General features: G+C 45.9%; 1 protein-coding gene across 2 annotated transcripts in view; it reads left to right on the top strand.

The window, feature by feature from the left end:
• The window catches only part of LOC135366149 (uncharacterized), a 54,527-nt gene that overhangs the window by 23,025 nt on the left and 12,387 nt on the right, over window positions 1-19,115 (top strand). For both annotated transcript variants that reach the window (XM_064598814.1, XM_064598806.1), the window contains one exon: window positions 7,055-7,159. In XM_064598814.1, the coding sequence (XP_064454884.1) occupies window positions 7,055-7,159 (105 nt within the window). The remainder of the gene's footprint in view (window positions 1-7,054; window positions 7,160-19,115) is intronic.

The following is a 19,115-nucleotide window of genomic DNA, read 5'->3' as shown; positions in this document are numbered from 1 at the left end:
CTTGGGATAATTGTGAATAGTGGATAATTGTGGACTTCTAGTGAACATGTGGATAGTGGACTTCTGAATAGCGTACATGTGAATAGTGAATAGGAACTTGCGAGTAGAGCACCTGAGAAGTAATTTTTGGGGGTGGGGAGTGGGATGAGAACTTATGTTAGGAGTAGCAGAACAAGTCGGGAAACAAGTTCAATTTCTCTTCGTTTCTTTTTCCTTACAAACAAACAAACAAACATATCTCAGGTTGTGCTTTGAAACTTCATGGTGCAGGCAGGCGGACAAAACGTAGCGTTAACACAAAAATATGTCGGAAACACAAAATATCACTTCTCCCCAATCGTACTACCGGAACGCATTTCAATCATTACTCTTTTTTTTTTTTAAACGAAGCCGCTAACTTGCCTATGAAAATGCACTATGCAAAGTGTATCATTCGACAGATGCATAAATGCCTCGGCAACAAGGACGCGTAGAACAGTAGTTATTTTTTCTGCAATCCCTTGGCGTGCAATACAATGCGTGCATGCCATGACGAACCACATATAGTCAATCCTCGATGTATGAACAGCGAATGTTTCTCGAAAACACGTTCACAAAACGGGGGAATTCATAAATCGAGGTCTTAAAGGGGCACTAAAATGCAAAAGCAACTTGCTCTCAAATGAAAGTCCGTATTTCAATTATAGCCTCCTCGATAAACTGCACCGGTGCGCCCCGGTGCGACCTGGTTCGGCTTGCCATCCTCGATAAACTGCACTGGTGCGCACTGAACGTCCTCGATTAAAGGAGTGCACCCGTTCAGTGCAGCACTGAGTTGCCCCGAACCCACACCGAGAAAATCGGCCGAGCGCCAGAGTGCAATCCCAAGAAGCATCGCGATTGCCGGAAGCACGGAGGAAGGCGGAAGCGGCAAGTAGCCAGGTGTAGCCCTGCAAGTAGCAGCAGACAGTCATCGTCAGCATGGCATTCGATCGGTGCCGCTCGCCAGGTGCCTCTCGCTACAGGTCGAGCGGCCTACGAGCCACAACGAGCACAGATCTCTAGGTAGCGCATGCTAGTATCCATCAGATCCACCAGTGCAGTGCAGTTTCATGTTCGATAATGCCTCCGCCCAGGGCACCGCCAGTGTAGAGCGCCACGCACCACTGTAGTTTCGGGACAATTCCGGAGCAAGTTTATCGAGGACGCTGTTAGTATAATGCAAGCAAAATTGTTCACACAGCGCTACCGTTTAGAAGAAAAAACGCAATGAAAACAGAGCCGTCTGTGGCGGCAACGAATGGGATCCCCGGGAGGCAAAGATTGGCGGCATCCAATGAAACAGCAGGAGAAGCGCGCGCATAGCTATCGTGGCCCTGTACACGCTTCGAAATGAACTTCACCGCATAGCACGCTCCTAGCAAACCATCATCTCGAGTGATATCGTTATCTGCCCTGATTTGTTAAAAACGGGAGGCGTACGCCTTTTTTGTGACACTTACGCTGTTCATAATTGTCACAAAAAAGGCGTACGCCCCCGTTTTCAACAAATCAGGGCAGATAACGATATCATTCGAGATCATGGTTGGCTAGGAGCGTGCTATGCGGTGAAGTTCATTTTTAAGAGTGTAGATATGGAACAGATCCGAAAATAGTGTTCCGTATATGCGCGGCGCGATGCACACTACTACATTTTTGAATACCGATTAGTGATGTGTCGTTCGTGGACGAACCCTTCAAACTGAACTAGTCATTCGGGTGAACTGAACGAACTAGTTCAACAACAACCAAAACATTAGTTCCTCAATTCAGTTCATTGGGCCTCGACACCCACAACGCATACGCTTTGATACGCTTCCAAGTGTGACATCTGCGCCATCTAACGAACGTTTTGAAAAGCTAACAAAGCACATGCGCGCATGAAGAAGGACGGGAGACTACGGCGCATACGCTGTGGCCTTGAGTGGCTGTGACGCTGCGCTGAAGTGGACTGTGTGAAGGAAGAGAACTGGATGAACTAAAGAACTAAACGACGTCGCGAGTCGTTTTGAAGGACTCGCAGAGCCTGCCGTTGCCTGTCAGAACTGCTGCTCGTCCACAGCGCATGCGCTTAAGGAAGAGCGCGGGCGGTGCGGCGAGGCAGAGCTTCAAGTGGACTTAGTGAAGGTGTGAAGGAAGAGAACTGGATGAACTAAAGAACTAAACGATGCCGCGGGACGTCTTGAAGCACTCGCAGGGTCTGCCGTTGGCAGGTCCCCCAAACTCACCTCGGAAAAGCGTGCAACGAAGAAGGCCGCCACTAGATACCCCACTGTTGCCGTTCCGGATCACTTCAGCGCGCTAAGTTTAGCGGCAAAATGTTTTTGTTGTTTCTGCGAATGAATCTAGTCTTTATATGTCCAAATAAAACGCGTATAACAACTTTCTCTGTCGTGTTTCACTTTTTGGTCCCGTTTTTAAACGTGTTGAGAGATCGGAAGGATCTAGTGCACGGCTGCGTGCATCACATAGCGTACCTGTCGTACCAGGCGCCGCAGGCGCTGCAGTCGTCCATTTCTCCTTCGGTGACCTGGCCTGGCTTGGATTGTGCTTCAACTGGATCTTTAGCGCGCTACAATCCACGCAAGCCAACGTCTGGTAACAATGGGGTATCTAAGGGCGGCCTCCGGCATTGCACGCATCGGGGTAGGAACAAATACATGGGAAAATGGCGACCTTAGGGGACCTGGCCGTTGGCCGTCAGAGAAGGTGCTAGTCCACAGCGCATGCGCTTAAGAAAAAGCGCGGGGAGGGAGAGCTTCGAGTGGACTGTGTGAAGGTGTGAAGGAAGAGAACTGGATGAACTAAAGAACTAAACGATGCCGCGGGTCGTTTGAAAGTACTCGCAGCGCCTGTCAGAACTGCTACTCGTCCACGGGGAGGGAGAGCCAGCAGAGCGGCTTTGAACGCCGTATGGATTGAAGTACTCTGGGCAAGTGAACTATATGAACGGCGAACGCTGAACAAGAGTAAATCATTTAGAACTGATTGCGCTGAGATCGCTCTGAGCTCCTTCTCGCAATTGTGGACTGCTAGTGGCGCCGTTATGTTCTGACTTCTGGCTGACTGCTTGTGTGACTGGCACACCCTGGAGCGGGCATGCTATTTTTGCGGCAATACACTGCAAGCTTCCCAATTTTTCCTCCACAACGCTACGTTGTACTTTTCTTCAAGCTCTCTCATGCATTTGAATGAAATGAGTTGAAACTGCGGTTACTCTATCACACTTCTGTGTTCTCAAATTCGGAGCAAGCAGACGTAAGTGATCAGAAATACACGATTGTAACATTGAACGACGACGGCACCTTCCATATTGATCTGTGCATTACTTTTCTCGTTAAAAATATACGTAGAAAATTAAAGCAAAATAAAAAAGCGACCTAAAAGATTACGTTTGCTATGTTGATGTTCTCGAACCTTTGAAAAACTGAATTGCAAGACCATTTTGTTATATCTCTCTCGGTCGAGACACTTTAAAGTTTGGGACTATATTACTTGATTGTGTTTAATTGCGAACAGGTGAACGAATGAACTATTCTTTTAGGCAGTTCAGTGGAGTGAACTGAACTAAATGAATTAGTTCACAAAAATGAACTGACTTGCCCATCACTAATACCGATTCACTGAATTGTAGCCCGCATACACCGGCGGGTATTTCGGCATAGCCGAAATACACTGACAATATTTATCTTCACATCCCTCGAACAGCGACGCCAGTCCGCCTCGCAACGCGCACTATGTTTTTCACAGAGACTGCTTCACAGCGTGGCACGTGCGTGCACACGCAGCATGGGCTAAAAACACCGATGCACGAACTGAAAAGACGTTTACTGCTTAACGCTGAAGCAAGAAAGAGTCCGGTATAATGTCGACTGTAGCTCCGTAACGGAATCAAAGTTTTGAATTATGATAACAAGTACGAAATTGACATAGCGTGCGACGTAATTTGAAGTGAACTTGTTTTTGCATTTTAGTGCCCCTTTAAATAACTAGAAGGATACATTTGGTTTCTCAACGAAGTGCTCATAAAGCGAGGGAATTCACAGATAGAGCGTTCATAATACGGGGGGTGACTGCATGTATATCAATGTCTCACAACCCCTTTAAGCTTTTTGTGGAGTAGGTATATGTGGCGCATATCTGGCGAGATATGAATATTTTAGCCGGTTTATGTTGCAGAACGCGGTTAACTATTCCGTCACATAAAGGATGTAAAGAGGTATAGGGTGTCCGGTGAGAAAGTGTCATTAAATTTCTAAAAATAGGTTTAACTTCAGAAAATTATGAAACTACTTGGAATACACACACACAGACTTTTGCCATAGATTCAGGCCGTTTGCATTCGCGTCACACATTAATTAAGCTAATTTTGCTAATTGAACTCGAAAATTAGTCAAGCAAAGCTAACGTTTTTCTTGATGAATTCGGAAGCCAATGGCCATAGCCGAAAATTCCAACTCCATTCCATTCCATTCCTCCATTCCAACCGAAATGACAGGTTTTTTCAGAAGATTTGTACAAAAATTTGACAGCCGCAAAACCGTCACTTGGCAAAGCGTGCTCAATGAAATTTGCGTTTGCGCAGACTTGTACGTATTTAGAGTATTGTGTTTAAGATCCTGTATTTTAAATACTATTTGTGGTATTTGGTATCTTACTCAATACTTTTTCGCGGGAGTATTTGTACTCTATTTTAAATACATTTTGTGGTATCTTCTACTCGATACTCTAACTACTTTCTGGATCGCCTCTCAGTTTTCCATTTTCTCTCTTTTTCTTTTCATTGGCATGCTCGCTCTGCGGGAATTTCCATTCAGACCCCTTACGTTGACCTGAATGTTTTTTTTTTTTTTCTGGAAAATAAGAATTCAAAAGCAAGGGTTTTATAATGAGTGCCCTGTAGCTGCAGCAGAGTTCTGACCTAAATATCCCCTCTGACTCTGTTCTAGCCATCTAGGACACCCCTGCTTGACAAGCTTCTACTTTTTCAATTTGTAAGGCATATGATGTAATGTTTGTATGTAGTAGGTTGTGTGTATGACAGATCGGTCAGTGACCACCGCAAGCGCTGTTGGGGCTTTTGTATTTATGGACATAAAAAAGTCATTCTGCACGAGTTGTCATTTCTCAGAATGAAGCCAACGAAAGAGGCGCGTTCACTCCCATAGCCAAACCTTCGGACGATTTTCGAATATGTTTCGGAGACCGATAATAATATTTCAGTCAAGTGCAAGCTTTGCTTACGACAAGAACATGCTTTCGACCAGGAAAACATCAAACTCACGTGTTTCAAACTCAAACGTGTCCTATACTCACGTTCACGTACTTTTCTACGACGACTTCCGGAAGTATTTACTACTTTAACTTAATTACTTTCATTCTGAAGTATTTATACTCTATCTTAATTACAATTTTTCGGCAGTACACTCTTAAAAATGAGTTTCACCGCATAGCACGCTCCTAGCCAACCATCATCTCGAATGATATCGTTATCTGCCCGGATTTGTTGAAAACGGGAGGCGAACGCCTTTTCTGTGACACTTATGCTGTTCATAATTCTCACAAAAAAGGCGTACGCCTCCCGTTTTCAACAAATCAGGGCAGATAACGATATCATTCGAGATTATGGTTGGCTAGGAGCGTGCTATGCGGTCAAGTTCATTTCTAAGAGTGTAGTTACTATCTTATTTTAAATACACTCTTAAAAATGAACTTCATCGCATAGCACGCTCCTAGCCAACCATTATCTCGACTGATATCGTTATCTGCCCTGATTTGTTGAAAACACGGGGCGTACGCCTTTTCTGTGACAATTATGAACAGCATAAGTGTCACAGAAATGGCGTACGCCCCCCGCTTTCAACAAATCAGGGCAGATAACGATATCATTCGAGATAATGGTTGGCTAGGAGCGTGCTATGAGGTGAAGTTCGTTTTTAAGAGTGTACTTTTTGAGGTATCTTGTACATGTCTGCGTTTGCGTAAATGCTGGCTCTGCCTTTATCGAGAGAAAGTGGAAACGGCCACACCCGATCGAGGGCATTACAGCGGTAACCGACGTTATCAGTGGCTGGGGACTGACGGTATGCGCGTTGATAAGGTCGGAAGGCGTGATTATGTCCTTGTTCGCATACACTCTTAGAAATGAACTTCACCACATAGCACGCTCCTAGCCAACCATCATCCCGAATGACAACGTTCTCACCCCTGATTTGTTGAAAACGGGAGGAGGAGCCTATTTTGTGCTCTCCTCCCGTTTTCAGCAAATCTAGGGCGAGAACATTGTCATTCGGGGTGATGATTGGCTACGTGCGTGCTATGTGGTGAAGTTCATTTTTAAGAGTGTAGGAGGGGTATTTGGATGGAACGAAAAGTTCCGCAAACATAAATATCAGCAAGCGCACCTCGCACTGGGACGGTTTTGCTGCTGTCAAATTTTTGTACAAATCTTCTGAAAAAAAAACTGTGATTTCGGTTGGAATAGTGTGCTATGGTCATTGGCTTCCGAATTCATCAAGAAAAACGTTACCTTTCCTTGGCTAATTTTCGAGTTCAATTAGCAAAATTAGCTTAATTAATGTGTGACGCGAATGCAAATGGTCTGAATCTGTGGCAAAAGTCTGTGTGTGTGTATTCCAAGCAGTTTCGTAATTTTCTGAAGTTAAACCTATTTTTAGAAATTTAATGACACTTTCTCACCGGACACCCTGTATATGAGCCTCACCAAATGAGCAAAATGCAGAAGTAATAATATTGTGCGGGAACCAAATAATCAGAGTATGCCGACTATCCTTGCGTTTGCTGACCAAGAGTGAGGGCAGAGATTTGCAGTATCCCATACTCAAGTCCCGAAATCACGGAGTATATTTGGGAAAATCCCGAGATTTTGGGACGTCAAAAAATGCCGTGATCCCAGGATTTCGGGATACGCATCCCACGTTCCAACAACACGTATCACGAACAGCGAAGAGTGGCCCTGAAGATCATTGCGTGTGATGCTCTCTCACGTACGCTTTATTTTTTTTTACTCTCGCAGAATAACATCTCTGCATTTCCCGCTGACTGTCGATACTATTGCAACAGGAGCCATGATGCCAGAGAAATTTGGTATGGCTACTACGAAGCGTTTACTCCATGCACGGTAAGTACAGCCAGTTTTACTTGCGCTACGAATGGAGCACTTCCAAGTCGGCCCCGTACGGATTCGAATTACCCTTCCTTATGTTCCGGAGTAAGGGTAAACTTGCATAAACTAGAACTCCTAAGGAGAACATCCGAACAGGTCAGATAGGCGGATTCAAGAACAGTGACGGCATTGCACTCTTGGTAACAATTAACCTTTTCCGAAAGCCCCCTTAGGCCCGGTTCCACTAACAATCGAGATCAGACAGTGCTCCCTAGACTTGCTGTTCATCGCCAACGTTGTTTCACCAACGCGGGATAGTGAAATTGCCCGTCAAATAGGGTCACATAGAGCCGTTAGTAACAGAGGGTTGAAAATTAACACGAAGTTCAGGGAAGTCTAATCTCGGTTCAAGTGTTTAGTGGCGGTGGCCTTAGTGGACCAATAAAGGAAGCCGCTTCCTGAATTCAACATTGAGGTTCCTAAATTGAACCTTCTACAGAAAACCCAAATTTGCCCCCTTCCTCTCCCTTTTTTTCCTTTGTTCTAATATATATATATCCCCAGTTTTCTTATTTTTTTCGCGTACCAACTCAAAGGCTCTGCGACGATCACGGAAAGTAGCCTATATCTTCAGACATATTGAAACTCCTGCGCTAGCGTCAGACTTGTGCCCGTTACTCGAAAAAAGTGATGGATTACCGTTACCGTCACTTCTCCGAAAAAAGTAATTGATTACCTTTACCAATTACTCGACTCCAAATGTAACTGAGTAACGAGTAGAAAAGTAACGCGTTACTTCAGTCGCTACTCTGCATTGACGGAAATCATATCCGTCGTTTGTGTGCCTCAGAAAAAAAAAAAAAAAGGAAAGAAAAGGCTCAGCAGACGGAGCAGCTGAAATAACACGAAAAACAAACACGCGTAGGACACGTAAATCTGTAGGTCTACTGCATTTATCGCCCGGGGAAGACGTTGACCCGATTGGGGAAGAGCATTGCGTGGAACTTTCCCATGACTCACTAAACCTCCAAATCCTCAGGTACCACCACAATGGTGTAGGAAGATATTAGGGAGAGAGATCCTGAAATTCCATAACGTTATTATATTGACCTCCGCTTGCTATATATTAGAACGGCCCAACAAAGGCTGGCGGCACGAGGGGCTTGACTTGAGGCACAACCTCTGAAAGATAAGTTAATCTCTGCCGGAAAAGTAATCAATTACTGAGTAATCGATTACTCAGTAAAGTAATTTATTGCTCGAAAAATGGCAAAGCAGAGCTCGTAATGCGGTATTGTCACTCAATCCCAAATTGCGGACCCCCCCCCCCCCATCCGGCGCACTCCGCAACTATGCCGGCCTTACAGAATGTGAATTCAATGGGAGACAGCGTTTATGCCAATTAACAGCAAAACAGAATAAAATTTTTAAGATGTCATCGTCTAATAGAGAAGCACACCATGTAAAGAACCCCTGGAGACATGTAAGGCGCTGGCAGAATATAAACCTAGTGCACCCTGGCCAAAAGAATTTTAATGCATTTCGCCTGTGGGGATTCCGTCGATTTTTGCACAGCGCCCATGTTTAGACTACGATTTTTCGACAAAGAGAGTCAAATTCTGGAAATGTCATCGCCTATTTTTGTTCAGTACGTCCTCCAGGCCACATACGAATCACGGCACGATGTGTGAGTGTTAACACTGGTGCACCAAGTGCCTTCAAAGTTGCGACTCGGGCAGGATTCCCCTCCTAGGGGCTCGACCGACCGAGTCCCAGTGTTATCCTAATACGCATGCGCTGAGACTGTACGGCCGATCTGAATGAATTCGGAAGGCGAACGGTCATTTTTTCCAGAACTCGAAAGGGCTGACATAATAAACAACTTTATGTTGAGTGAGTAATATACAAATGATACCGCTTTGTATTTTACATCGCTTTTATGTATTAAACTATACAACTTGATAAAACTGTCCATTTGGAGTGCCAGCAGTTGCCGTTGAAGTCGTTGAAGCAGTTTCTTCAAACGCGACATCTCCATGTACAGGGGAAACAGGTACGCCCTGGCACCACGATTAAAGGGGCTTCGCACGTTTTAAAGGGCTCGACCTGCTGCCGAACGTGGCGGTAACCTCTGTTACAATCCCAGTGCAAGCCGTTCATAGTAACTTTTTGGCACCATGATACAAATTATTTGAGTCATTGTAAAGGGCCCTGCTGCCGCCTTTTCCTAATTTTGCGGTAGTTTCCAGTGCAATCACAGGAGAGGGGCATAACATAAGCCGTCGCGTCTATATAAAATGTCTGCCACCATGATTAAAAGGGGTTTGGGGGCGTTTTAAAGGGCTGTGCTGCAGCCTTTTATGAAGTTCGCGGCCGTATCTGTTATAATTCCAGTAGAATGGCAATAGCATAAGCCGTTGCGAATACGTATATGACTTTGGAACTATGATACAAGCACTGTGAAAAAAAAGGGTGGCGTCACGACTCCCTTAAGGGGGTAAATGGCTTGTCCAAAGGAACACTCCCTCTTGGAGTAAAAGTAAGGGGAGTAACATGCTACTCCATTTGTGGGGTGTAACCGTGACACCCATTGCAGTAGCTGTAACACCACCACCAAGGGGGGTCAGGCCAGCAACTGCAGATGTTGTCCTGACGACCTCCCTCGGTATGGTCCAAAGGGAGTTCTCTTAATACCGGTAAGGTATGAACACTGCCTCCGCTGTAGGAGCACACACTGAGAAACAATAGTGTCGTCACAACTCGTTTAGGGGAGTAAATGGTTTTTCCCGTAGAACATTCCCGTTTGGAGTAAAACTTAAACCCTCCAGCTGCTTTGGAATCATGTGTGAAATTTCAGATTTCGGAATATATGTGCATCCGCTTATAAGCGACTCGCAATAGTACATACTCGATGGGGATGGGAAAAGTTGTGCATAAAAGAGAAAGGGAAGTGTTGTGACAGTGTACAAAAAGTAGGGGGTACCGGTGGTATCTCCATTTAAATTCGGCGGTCCCACGGGACAACCCACTAGAAAAAAACATCCGAACTTCCCTCAGTAATCTCATTGGGAAATACTCTCGACCGCGGTAAACCCCGGGATAGGTATTCGACGTAATTAGTGTGTCAGAAGGTCACATTTCACGATGTGCTCTCACGTAACGGTGAGAACTTCACCAACTGAGAGCCTTAGTGCAAAACCATGGAATATAAAACAAAAATGAGGCGATTATATGGATGGTTGCGCTGTAGTACACACGTTTATAACTCGAAAGTCGCTGTACGAGGACGAGGGTGATGTCACACATCACTTCTCCACTAAAATTTGGCCGGCATGAGGGAGTAACTATCAGTGATGGAGTTACATGGTGAATGCAGGAAGAAAGAGGGAGTAAGCGACTAACAGGTAGAGTAGAAATTGAGCAAATTTATTATGATGACCATGATACAAGGGGTTTCGTAAGTTTCAAAGGACACTGCTGCTGCCTTTTCAAAATTTTGTGGTCACTTCTGTTGCAATCCCAGTAGAAGATCATCATAAGCCGTTGATAATATCTGTTTGGAACCATGATTAAAGAGGTTTCGCCCGTTCTAAAGGGCTCTCTGCTGCGCACATGACCCTCGTACATAACTGGTCCATCTGTATTTCTTTTTACTTTTTTTATCTGCACCTCTCTGTGCTCCGTATAGTTTTTCGCGAATGGTATCATCATATTACTTAGAGTGTAGTTTATCAGAATGCACGTTCAGACCAGATCACTATAACTACCTGTCGGGGTTCATGAGTCACAAGAACTGCTTGAATGTGAATGTACTTCCTAACGTCGACAGGAGCAGCACGACATCGAGCAAGGGTAAAAACAATGCCTGAAAACCTGGTTTCTTTCCGAATTCTTCATTCTTGGGGGGGGGGGGGGCAGCTTTATTCTATTTAGTGGTCAAGAGCCCTCGGGGCACAGAATGGCTGACTGCAAGCCATGCACATGCGGCCCGCGTGTGTGAGAGCCCTGATTACCCTGATCTAAGCATTGCTTCATCTTATGCGAGAAATAAATAATGTACTCGAGGGCCCGTAGCACTTGTTTAGTGTTACCTCGAAATCTGCTTATGAACACGTTGGAGTGTCTAATCGCTACCGGCGATATTCAACCCTGTTCCAGTTTCTACTCCCCTATACAGGCTATACTGAATCCCCTGCCAGTCTTCATACCATGGATACATACACATGGAACAACTGGTTATTGGAAATCTACAATAAATATTGGAGATCAAGTTCAAAGGTATAGGCTGGGATTGAAGGAACGGGTGGCACCATCAAACCGCGTTATTGTTGTTTCGTTTCAAGCTGATCTAAACTCGCTGGTTGCTATGCAATTTATTTTTGGAGCACCTTACATTTTCCACGCATTATACTACTGAATACAACTGACATCTGTCGACGTCTGTACGCCGCCCATGGCCGCAGTTACTCCGCGGCGCGAACGCGCAATAAAAAAACTGAATACAACAAGATCCGTACGGTGCATCCAAAGCACCCTACATTTGTAGTTGTAAGGTACGTATGTCGCCTCGGTAGAAATACTTTAACCCGCTGGATCACGTCACGGAAATTTTTCCTTTCCAGGCGGGGGCGCTGACAGAGTGCGGTAGACGCGGTAGCCTACCGGGCTACCCCCGCTGTCTACTAACACTCGCTATTAGCGCCAGACGTGCATTGTCATTCAGAGATGCGATAACACACCACCGAACACGTTTCAAAATTTACAAAAAGCTCATTTTCATGTTTTTTTGTAGTTTTTTTTCGTCACAGATTTTCCTTTCCCACACTGCGGAAGGCAAAATCCGACATGGGACAGTTAGAAACTGCAACATGTGTTGTAATTGTCTGTTCTTGTGTTGTTGTACATCGCCGTGTGACCTATCCACCTGCGACTATACCTACAAGTATGGGTAAACAGTATTGTAAATACACTAAAATAAAATTCACTCAGTGTGTTCTACTTCTTCACCGCCTCGTGTGTCGGTGACCTTCTGTATTCCTGCCCACTGCTGGGATTTGGGAATATACACGCCTTCGATTCTGAATGTATTTAGTTCTGCACCAAAATCTCTGGTTCAACGAAGTCGCGTTTGATTAAATCTTTGCCACTCGCAGACACCACCTGTCGGCACGGTTCCCCCTGAAGTCGGCCCAGAACACATACTAACCCCTCTGTCCCCCACTCCTTCCTGCTGTCCTCTCTCCATCTGTCCACGTCTGTACGCCGCTCATAGCCACAGTTGCTTCGCGGCGCTAACACGGAATTTAAAAAAAAAAGACGCCACCACTCGCATCGCCACAGCACTCGCAGACGCCAAATTATCCATATCTTCCATTTCATTTCGTAATAACTCTGGACATAAACGTGATATGGAAGATGTCATCATTTAATTACGGAGTCAGTTGTCAGTTTCCTCTATTTTAGCTCGTAATAACTCTTGGTACCAACTTGATACTGACGCAGACTTGTGCCCGTTACCGAAAAAAAGGAACTAAATACCGTTACCCGTTACTTCAGAAAAAAGTAACTAAATACGTTACTCGTTACCGACATACAAAAGTAACGAGTTCTCGTTACTCACAGGTAACGAGTTACTTTTACGTTACCGCAGCATAGTTAAAGGAGCCAAAAAACACGCCGTCACTTGCCTTCAACTCTTTATTAATGAGGAATTGCACTTCAGGAGAAGCTGATACTCGAAATTTGTCGTCCGTCCCTCGTGTTCCGTGTCTCTCGGCCCGTTACCATGAATCTATATCAGTTTGCCTGAACCTTCTCCCTTGTTTCCGAAGTGGGGGTGATCGGAGATTACGAAAACACAAGAAAAAACAGTGGTTTTCGTGCCACAGATCACCAACGGTTCCCCAAAACAGACGAGGGGCTGCGTCATAATTTAGAGCGCTCAGAAGGTTAGCAAAGATAAGAAAAGTCGAAACGCGTTTTTTGTAGCCATAGCACAATTGGTGGACATTCTTGGGAAGGACTGATGGTCGGAGATTACGGAAACAAGAGAAAGGACAACAACACACAGTGAGGGACTGCAATAATACTTTGAGTCACACGTCACGCAGGTCAAATCTGCAGGCATTGCACCACACGGAATGTCGAAATGTGCTCCCCGTGCTCAAGAAAAGGAACGAGTAACGTCAGTAACGAGTTACCAATTTTTGTAACTGATTCCGTTACTATTACATTTTTTTAAAAGTAACTGAATCGTTACTTCGTTACCAAAAAAAGTAACCGTTACCAGGTAACGAGTTACTTGTAACGAGTTAGGCACAACTCTGTACTGACGGTATCATCATAAAATTATGTAGTCTGTGTATCGTCTGTGGACCGTAGCTGTTGTCCTTGCTGCACCCTTAGAACTCGCATTTAGTCAATTTGTCGTTCAGAAAGCTATCATAGGTGCCTACCTGCCAATTTCATCCGGCAATCTCCCGATATCTGGAAAGTCCCATGCTCGTTCCCACAGTTATACAGTACGTCTTATTCTTTATCTTACGCGAAAGCTCCCGGGTGTGTTATCGGTGTTGTTATCACGTCAGGGCGCGAAAAGGGAATTGTTCGCCTCAGATATGTCCTCCTCTCCCTGCCCAAATCTGTTCCTCCTCACGTACTCACGCACCACCCTGTAAACTTAGCTTCCTTGCGTAGTCCTCTGCTATCTGGTCAAGCCGGGTTTCAGAGGGGGTGTCCCTGAATGCTGCTCTTGGCAGATGCGCTTTCTCTGACCTCTTCTAACTTTTGCACACTTGACGTCCACCCTATGACATATGAAAGACCTCCCAGCAGTATACATATGAGTGTAAAAGGCAGAATACCTGACAGGACAAGGCAGAAAATTACACGTTCGAGCCACAGAAACCAAATTCGATAAAGTGTTCCCCGCGAGGCTTATCAACCCGCCAGCGAACTAGAACTGCATGGCAACAGTCGGTACTGTTATCGCACAGTTTAGCATCGGTCCATCTTATAGGAGGTGGCCAAAATTAGGCAAGTTCCCACTTCAATTCGCCGATTTGTTTCATGGTAAACCGTAAAAAACATTTTGCTCCTCTTGCTGGAAACACAACGAGTGCTGACAGATGTGGTTACGGGAAACGAGAAACATTAAATACCCAAATTCCACAGGAAACGAAAATAAAAACGGAAACAAAATATTTTCTTTACCTTTACCGGAAACCGAAACAGAATTCAAGCCGGGAAACGTTAAGACTGCGGTACCACTCCTCCCCTGAAAACGGCCACTTTACAGAAAGGATTTCGTCGCTCCTGTGCGTGTGTTCCCGAATATGTTGGCACCGTTGGAATGCTTTCTTTGCCTACCCCGCTACAGAAGCCGTTTTTCAATATAACGCTCTGCATCGGTGCTATAAGGCCGAGAGTAAGGCAATAACAGTGATATTTGGTGCTGTTTCAGAAAGGACTTCGCGAAAAACGAAGAAGATAGCACTATTTAGTTTTTTCAATGTGTTGTTCTATCACAGGCAAATGCCGCATTTTTTCTATATCGTATAGATAATTTACAATGCCTTAATGAAAAAGACAAAAAACTGCATTTCTTCCGCTGGTTGTTTTTGGCTGTTCTGCGATCCTGCTACAGGCAAACAGTGGACTGTAAGTAGAGAATTATGCCTACAACGATCCCTAAAAATTACAGCGCAGTTCAGACATTTACAACATAGTTACGACGTCTGAAACACATCTGGCCAAAATCAGTGAAAGCGAAACTGGGGTGCCATTTGCTGCGCCATCTAGTGTCCTATCTTGCAAGCGCTCATAGCTGCAACACCAGAGTCTCGTACTCGGTAGCGCCCAAAACAACGGTGAGAACCGTGAGCTTGCTGAGGAATGACGAGCTCGCACTGCCCGTAGGTGATTTCTGATGGCTACCATGGCGTGTTTCCGTTGATCGGGGTACAGTAATCGGGGTGCACACCCTGTGCGCCAACAGAGATTGCTGCCGCTATGCAAACACCTGAAGGTTGCGCCACAAATGAATGATCTGCCGAACCTTCTTGTAGAGAACGTCACCTCAGTGCAGGACGGAAGAAGATGCAGTTTCTGGGCAGAGAATAGTTTTCGCGGCTCATTTCATCGCGAGCCTTCGTGAAATGGTTCAGCATGTTTGTCTAGAGAAGTTCGGGCAGCGTTTCACCTTTCAAAGAGAAGGAAGAGTTGGACTTGAATTGGCCGAATTAATCATATTTTTAACGTTTCTTTCGTTTTTCTTTTTTGCAATTTTCATTACATATCTCGTGTGTACTTCAGCAACGACGTACATTGAAAAGCACAGTATTCGCCTATCCGCACGGCTTGATTCATTAGTTACTATTCGATGTCCGCCCAATTCATCGAACACAATTCATGAACACAACTTCATCGAACGCCTCTTCACAGGATATACGGATACGTTTCATGATCGGAAGTACACGGAAAATAATACTGAAAGGAAAGGTAGGTAGGCAGGTAGCAAGCGAGCTGATGGTGATGATCCATGACGTTGAAACCCGAGTAAACGCACTCGACGGCAGACGATCTTCAACACTTGGTAACAGGTTTATTTACAGCGAGACTTTGTTGCAAAATTTACATGTTATGGCAAAGTCACTCCGAGCCTCCGAGCAGGTCCGTTTGCTACGGAGTCCGCAGGCCAAATCTCTCTAATTTCGCAAAGTCCCCCGCTCCCTGCGTTCTGTTTCGTCCGCCCGATGCCCTCCTTTCGCGCGTCTCATGTTACACGCTCAGCAAAATAGAGCAAAACAAAACACCCCTCGCACAAAAGTTACCTCGTCTGACCAAACGTCTTCGACCCCACAATCTATGACCTCCTGTCGTTTTTGGTCAGGTCATGTGGGATCCTTCTGTTCAGTATATCAAAAATACGTAGCCTTTGAATCACCCGCTCTACATGTATCCTCACAGAAGCTGTCTCGTACGTCGCATCCACCTCTGCTTCTGTAAATTGTGGTTTTGTAGCGAAGGGAGGCATCACCAAAGTTGCCTGTTGCTGGCCAACCCCTGTGCGTATGCCTGGAAAGCCTGTGTCGGCAAGTACGAGATCTCCTGGATCCAACCGTGGCAGGAGGCCAGACTCTACAGTGACGCTCGTGTCACTTGCCCTGCCGCCAAACCCTGGCGAGACAAACGTCACGAGCCCATTAGGTGCAATTCCTATCAAATACTTCATTGTGTATCCCCCTTTGTAGTGGGAATACCACATATTCTGCGTTCTAACACCAGATGGGGTCTCTGATTTCAATTCTGTACAGTCGATGATAACTCTGCAATTTGGGTACAGGAGGCGAAAACTTGGGGGCATTGTTTGCTGTACCGCAGCTCTGTTGGGCCAAAATATCCATGATCTTGTTGCAGCACACAGCTGGAAGAGGACAGATTTGAATATCTTTGCAGCTGTTGTCCGGTGGATTCCGAAGAGTGCAGCTAAACATGAGAATGGTATGCCATGCTTTAACTTGATGAGGAATAGGAGGAGTTTGTCGTGGATGTGCAGTTCTTGAGGTTTCCGGCCTTTGTCAAGAAGCAGGCTTTCTGGAACAGACAGAACCTGAGCAATGAGAGCTATTTTACTTGTATGGCTCGAACAACCACGTATACAATGCATCTAGCACAGTATTTATGAACCTGATTGTGCACCGCCACATCACACTTACCATGAATGTCAACCCAGTCAAGTCCAGTAAGCGCTGCTCATCATGCTTCACAGACTTGTACCTTCCAAAGTATGGCTCCTTGAAGGCTGTGCCCGTACTTTTATTCTCCAACTGCATTTGTTGGCACGCCGTGCCTCTTGTCACTGTTGCCACACTGCTAACTTGTGTGCCGACACTGTTACTGTCATGCTCACAGCAAAATACCACAACCCTTGAGGCCTCGCTTAGCTCCTCAGTCATTGTGAAGGCCTGCTCAAGCGTTACATTCATAAAGACAACTACATATAGCACAGGGGAACTGAACGGAAAATATATATGTACAGCATACCTCCTTTCTTACTGGTTCATATTCCAACATGATATTGGTATCCTGCTCTTCATGACGGCACCCAGTGCCTTCGAATCCTTCGTGCTCGTTGTGAAGTTCAGATGGAGCAAGGTCAACATTTGGCATGTCCGCGTGCCTGCGCCGTTTCGATCTGCATTGCGTAAACGAAAAGAGAACTAATACTTTGAACTGCAACATTACCCACAAACTTTTACCATGGCGCGCTACTGGACATGGGGGAAAAGAGGTGATAAGATAATACCTTTCGTAGCGATCAGTGGCATGAAGATTTCGTTTCCTGTAGATGTCGGGAAAGATTGAAGGATTGTAAGCAGGGTGCCTCTCCTCGTCTGACTTGGCGTTGTCAACGAAGTGCTTACTGTATACTCGTGAGTTCTTTGTGGGCACCCACAGTCCGCCAGAAGCACTGTAAAACAGCTATGTCAGCATGAAAAGACAACAGAGGCGAGAAAAACAGGTCTACTCATTCTGTCGACGAACGAGCTGGATCCATGCAGCACGTCGCTGCTTCTCGTAACTCTTCCAGGGAAAGCAGTACAATTTTACTCCCGGAGAGTTGCTGTAGGTAGCGTTGCATCCAACAACACAACAATCTACGTTGCTTGGAATTCCGGTCAGAAATTATACGCATGAAGAAGTGCAACAAACGGAGCGATCAAGCTATGGCGGAGATTCTTCTCCTACAACCTTCGGCAAGCGCCCCGCAGGGCGGTGCTTCCTCCGCGCCAAAACACGTTGGCTCGGTCCCTATACGGACACGTGCGAAGCGCTCCTCACCGAAATCCGGTCCTCTGTGTTTTGGCGCCAGATTGTGGTTACTGTTTCAAGACCACATATCTTGGAGGGACGACGGCAAATCCTCAAAGTGGCCAGTCGTTTTCTACGAAAGCGCGGGCAGAAGTAAAAATGCAAAATAACGAGTCCTTCTGTCGCACAGCAAGTTTACACTTTACAGGGATATCGGTTTTTGAGGCCTTTGCCGATTGAACTTTGTGAACAGTATGAGCGAGCACGGGGTTCCGGAAAACATGGTTCCGACAAATTTGGTCCTGGACAAAATGGTTCCTGGTGTCGTGGGCGGAAATAATTGTCCAGCGGGGTTCCGTGCGTCGAAGAATACAGGAGCGCCGTTGTGAACAGCTGATGAAACGGATCATGGCCGATCAAGTGCTACCATTCGCCCTCATTATTCGTTGAAATTGGGAGACAGTTTTTTTTAAAGATTAACCTTGATATTAATGAACAATAAAAGCTGCACGTCATTGAATGAGGAACATAAAAGCGGGGGGGGGGGGAATATAGGTTTATTGCAAAACAAAAAAAAAACACGAAAGAGGGGAAAGGTTAGCCTGGCTCCAGCAGCCGACTTGCTATTCCCACTTACAAAAAGGAAAAGGGAGTCAAGGGAAGACGCGAGAGGAGCGGCAGGTGTCGACGTCAGGCGGGCACAGTACTGCTCTGCAACCTCGACTTCAGGGCACCCAGTGGCAAGCGATAGTGAGCGGAAAGGATGCCTTTGGAAAACGGGAGTGGCGAGCCCTTTGAGCACCGACCAAATTCGAGACATGGGTGTTCTTGGAGACAGTGATGTCGCGAAGCTTCTCCAGCGGTCGCGTGTCAGCTTGTACAGATGCCTATGAATCACCTTCTGTAGCCGCCTCGCTTCACTTTTGTCGACTGGGAGATGTGTGCGGCGGGCGCGTCGCTCGGCGCGGCGGCGGATAGCGCGCAGCCTCTCATACTCCGCGTCGACGGACGTGAACTTGGCAGGTATGCGGTGCACCTGGGTCGCAGCGCGCGCCGCGTTAGCAACCACGTCGCAGAAGTCATGGGCATTTTGGGGCCTCCAGTCTAAAAGTGAAGATTCGAGCATGCATCTGTAGGACTGCCAATCCGTTCTTTTAGC

This window comes from Ornithodoros turicata, chromosome 1, assembly GCF_037126465.1.
Source record: "Ornithodoros turicata isolate Travis chromosome 1, ASM3712646v1, whole genome shotgun sequence".
Classification (NCBI taxonomy): Eukaryota; Metazoa; Arthropoda; class Arachnida; order Ixodida; family Argasidae; genus Ornithodoros; species Ornithodoros turicata.
Note: the sequence above shows the minus strand (reverse complement) of the source record. Positions and strands in the feature narration are given on the sequence as shown.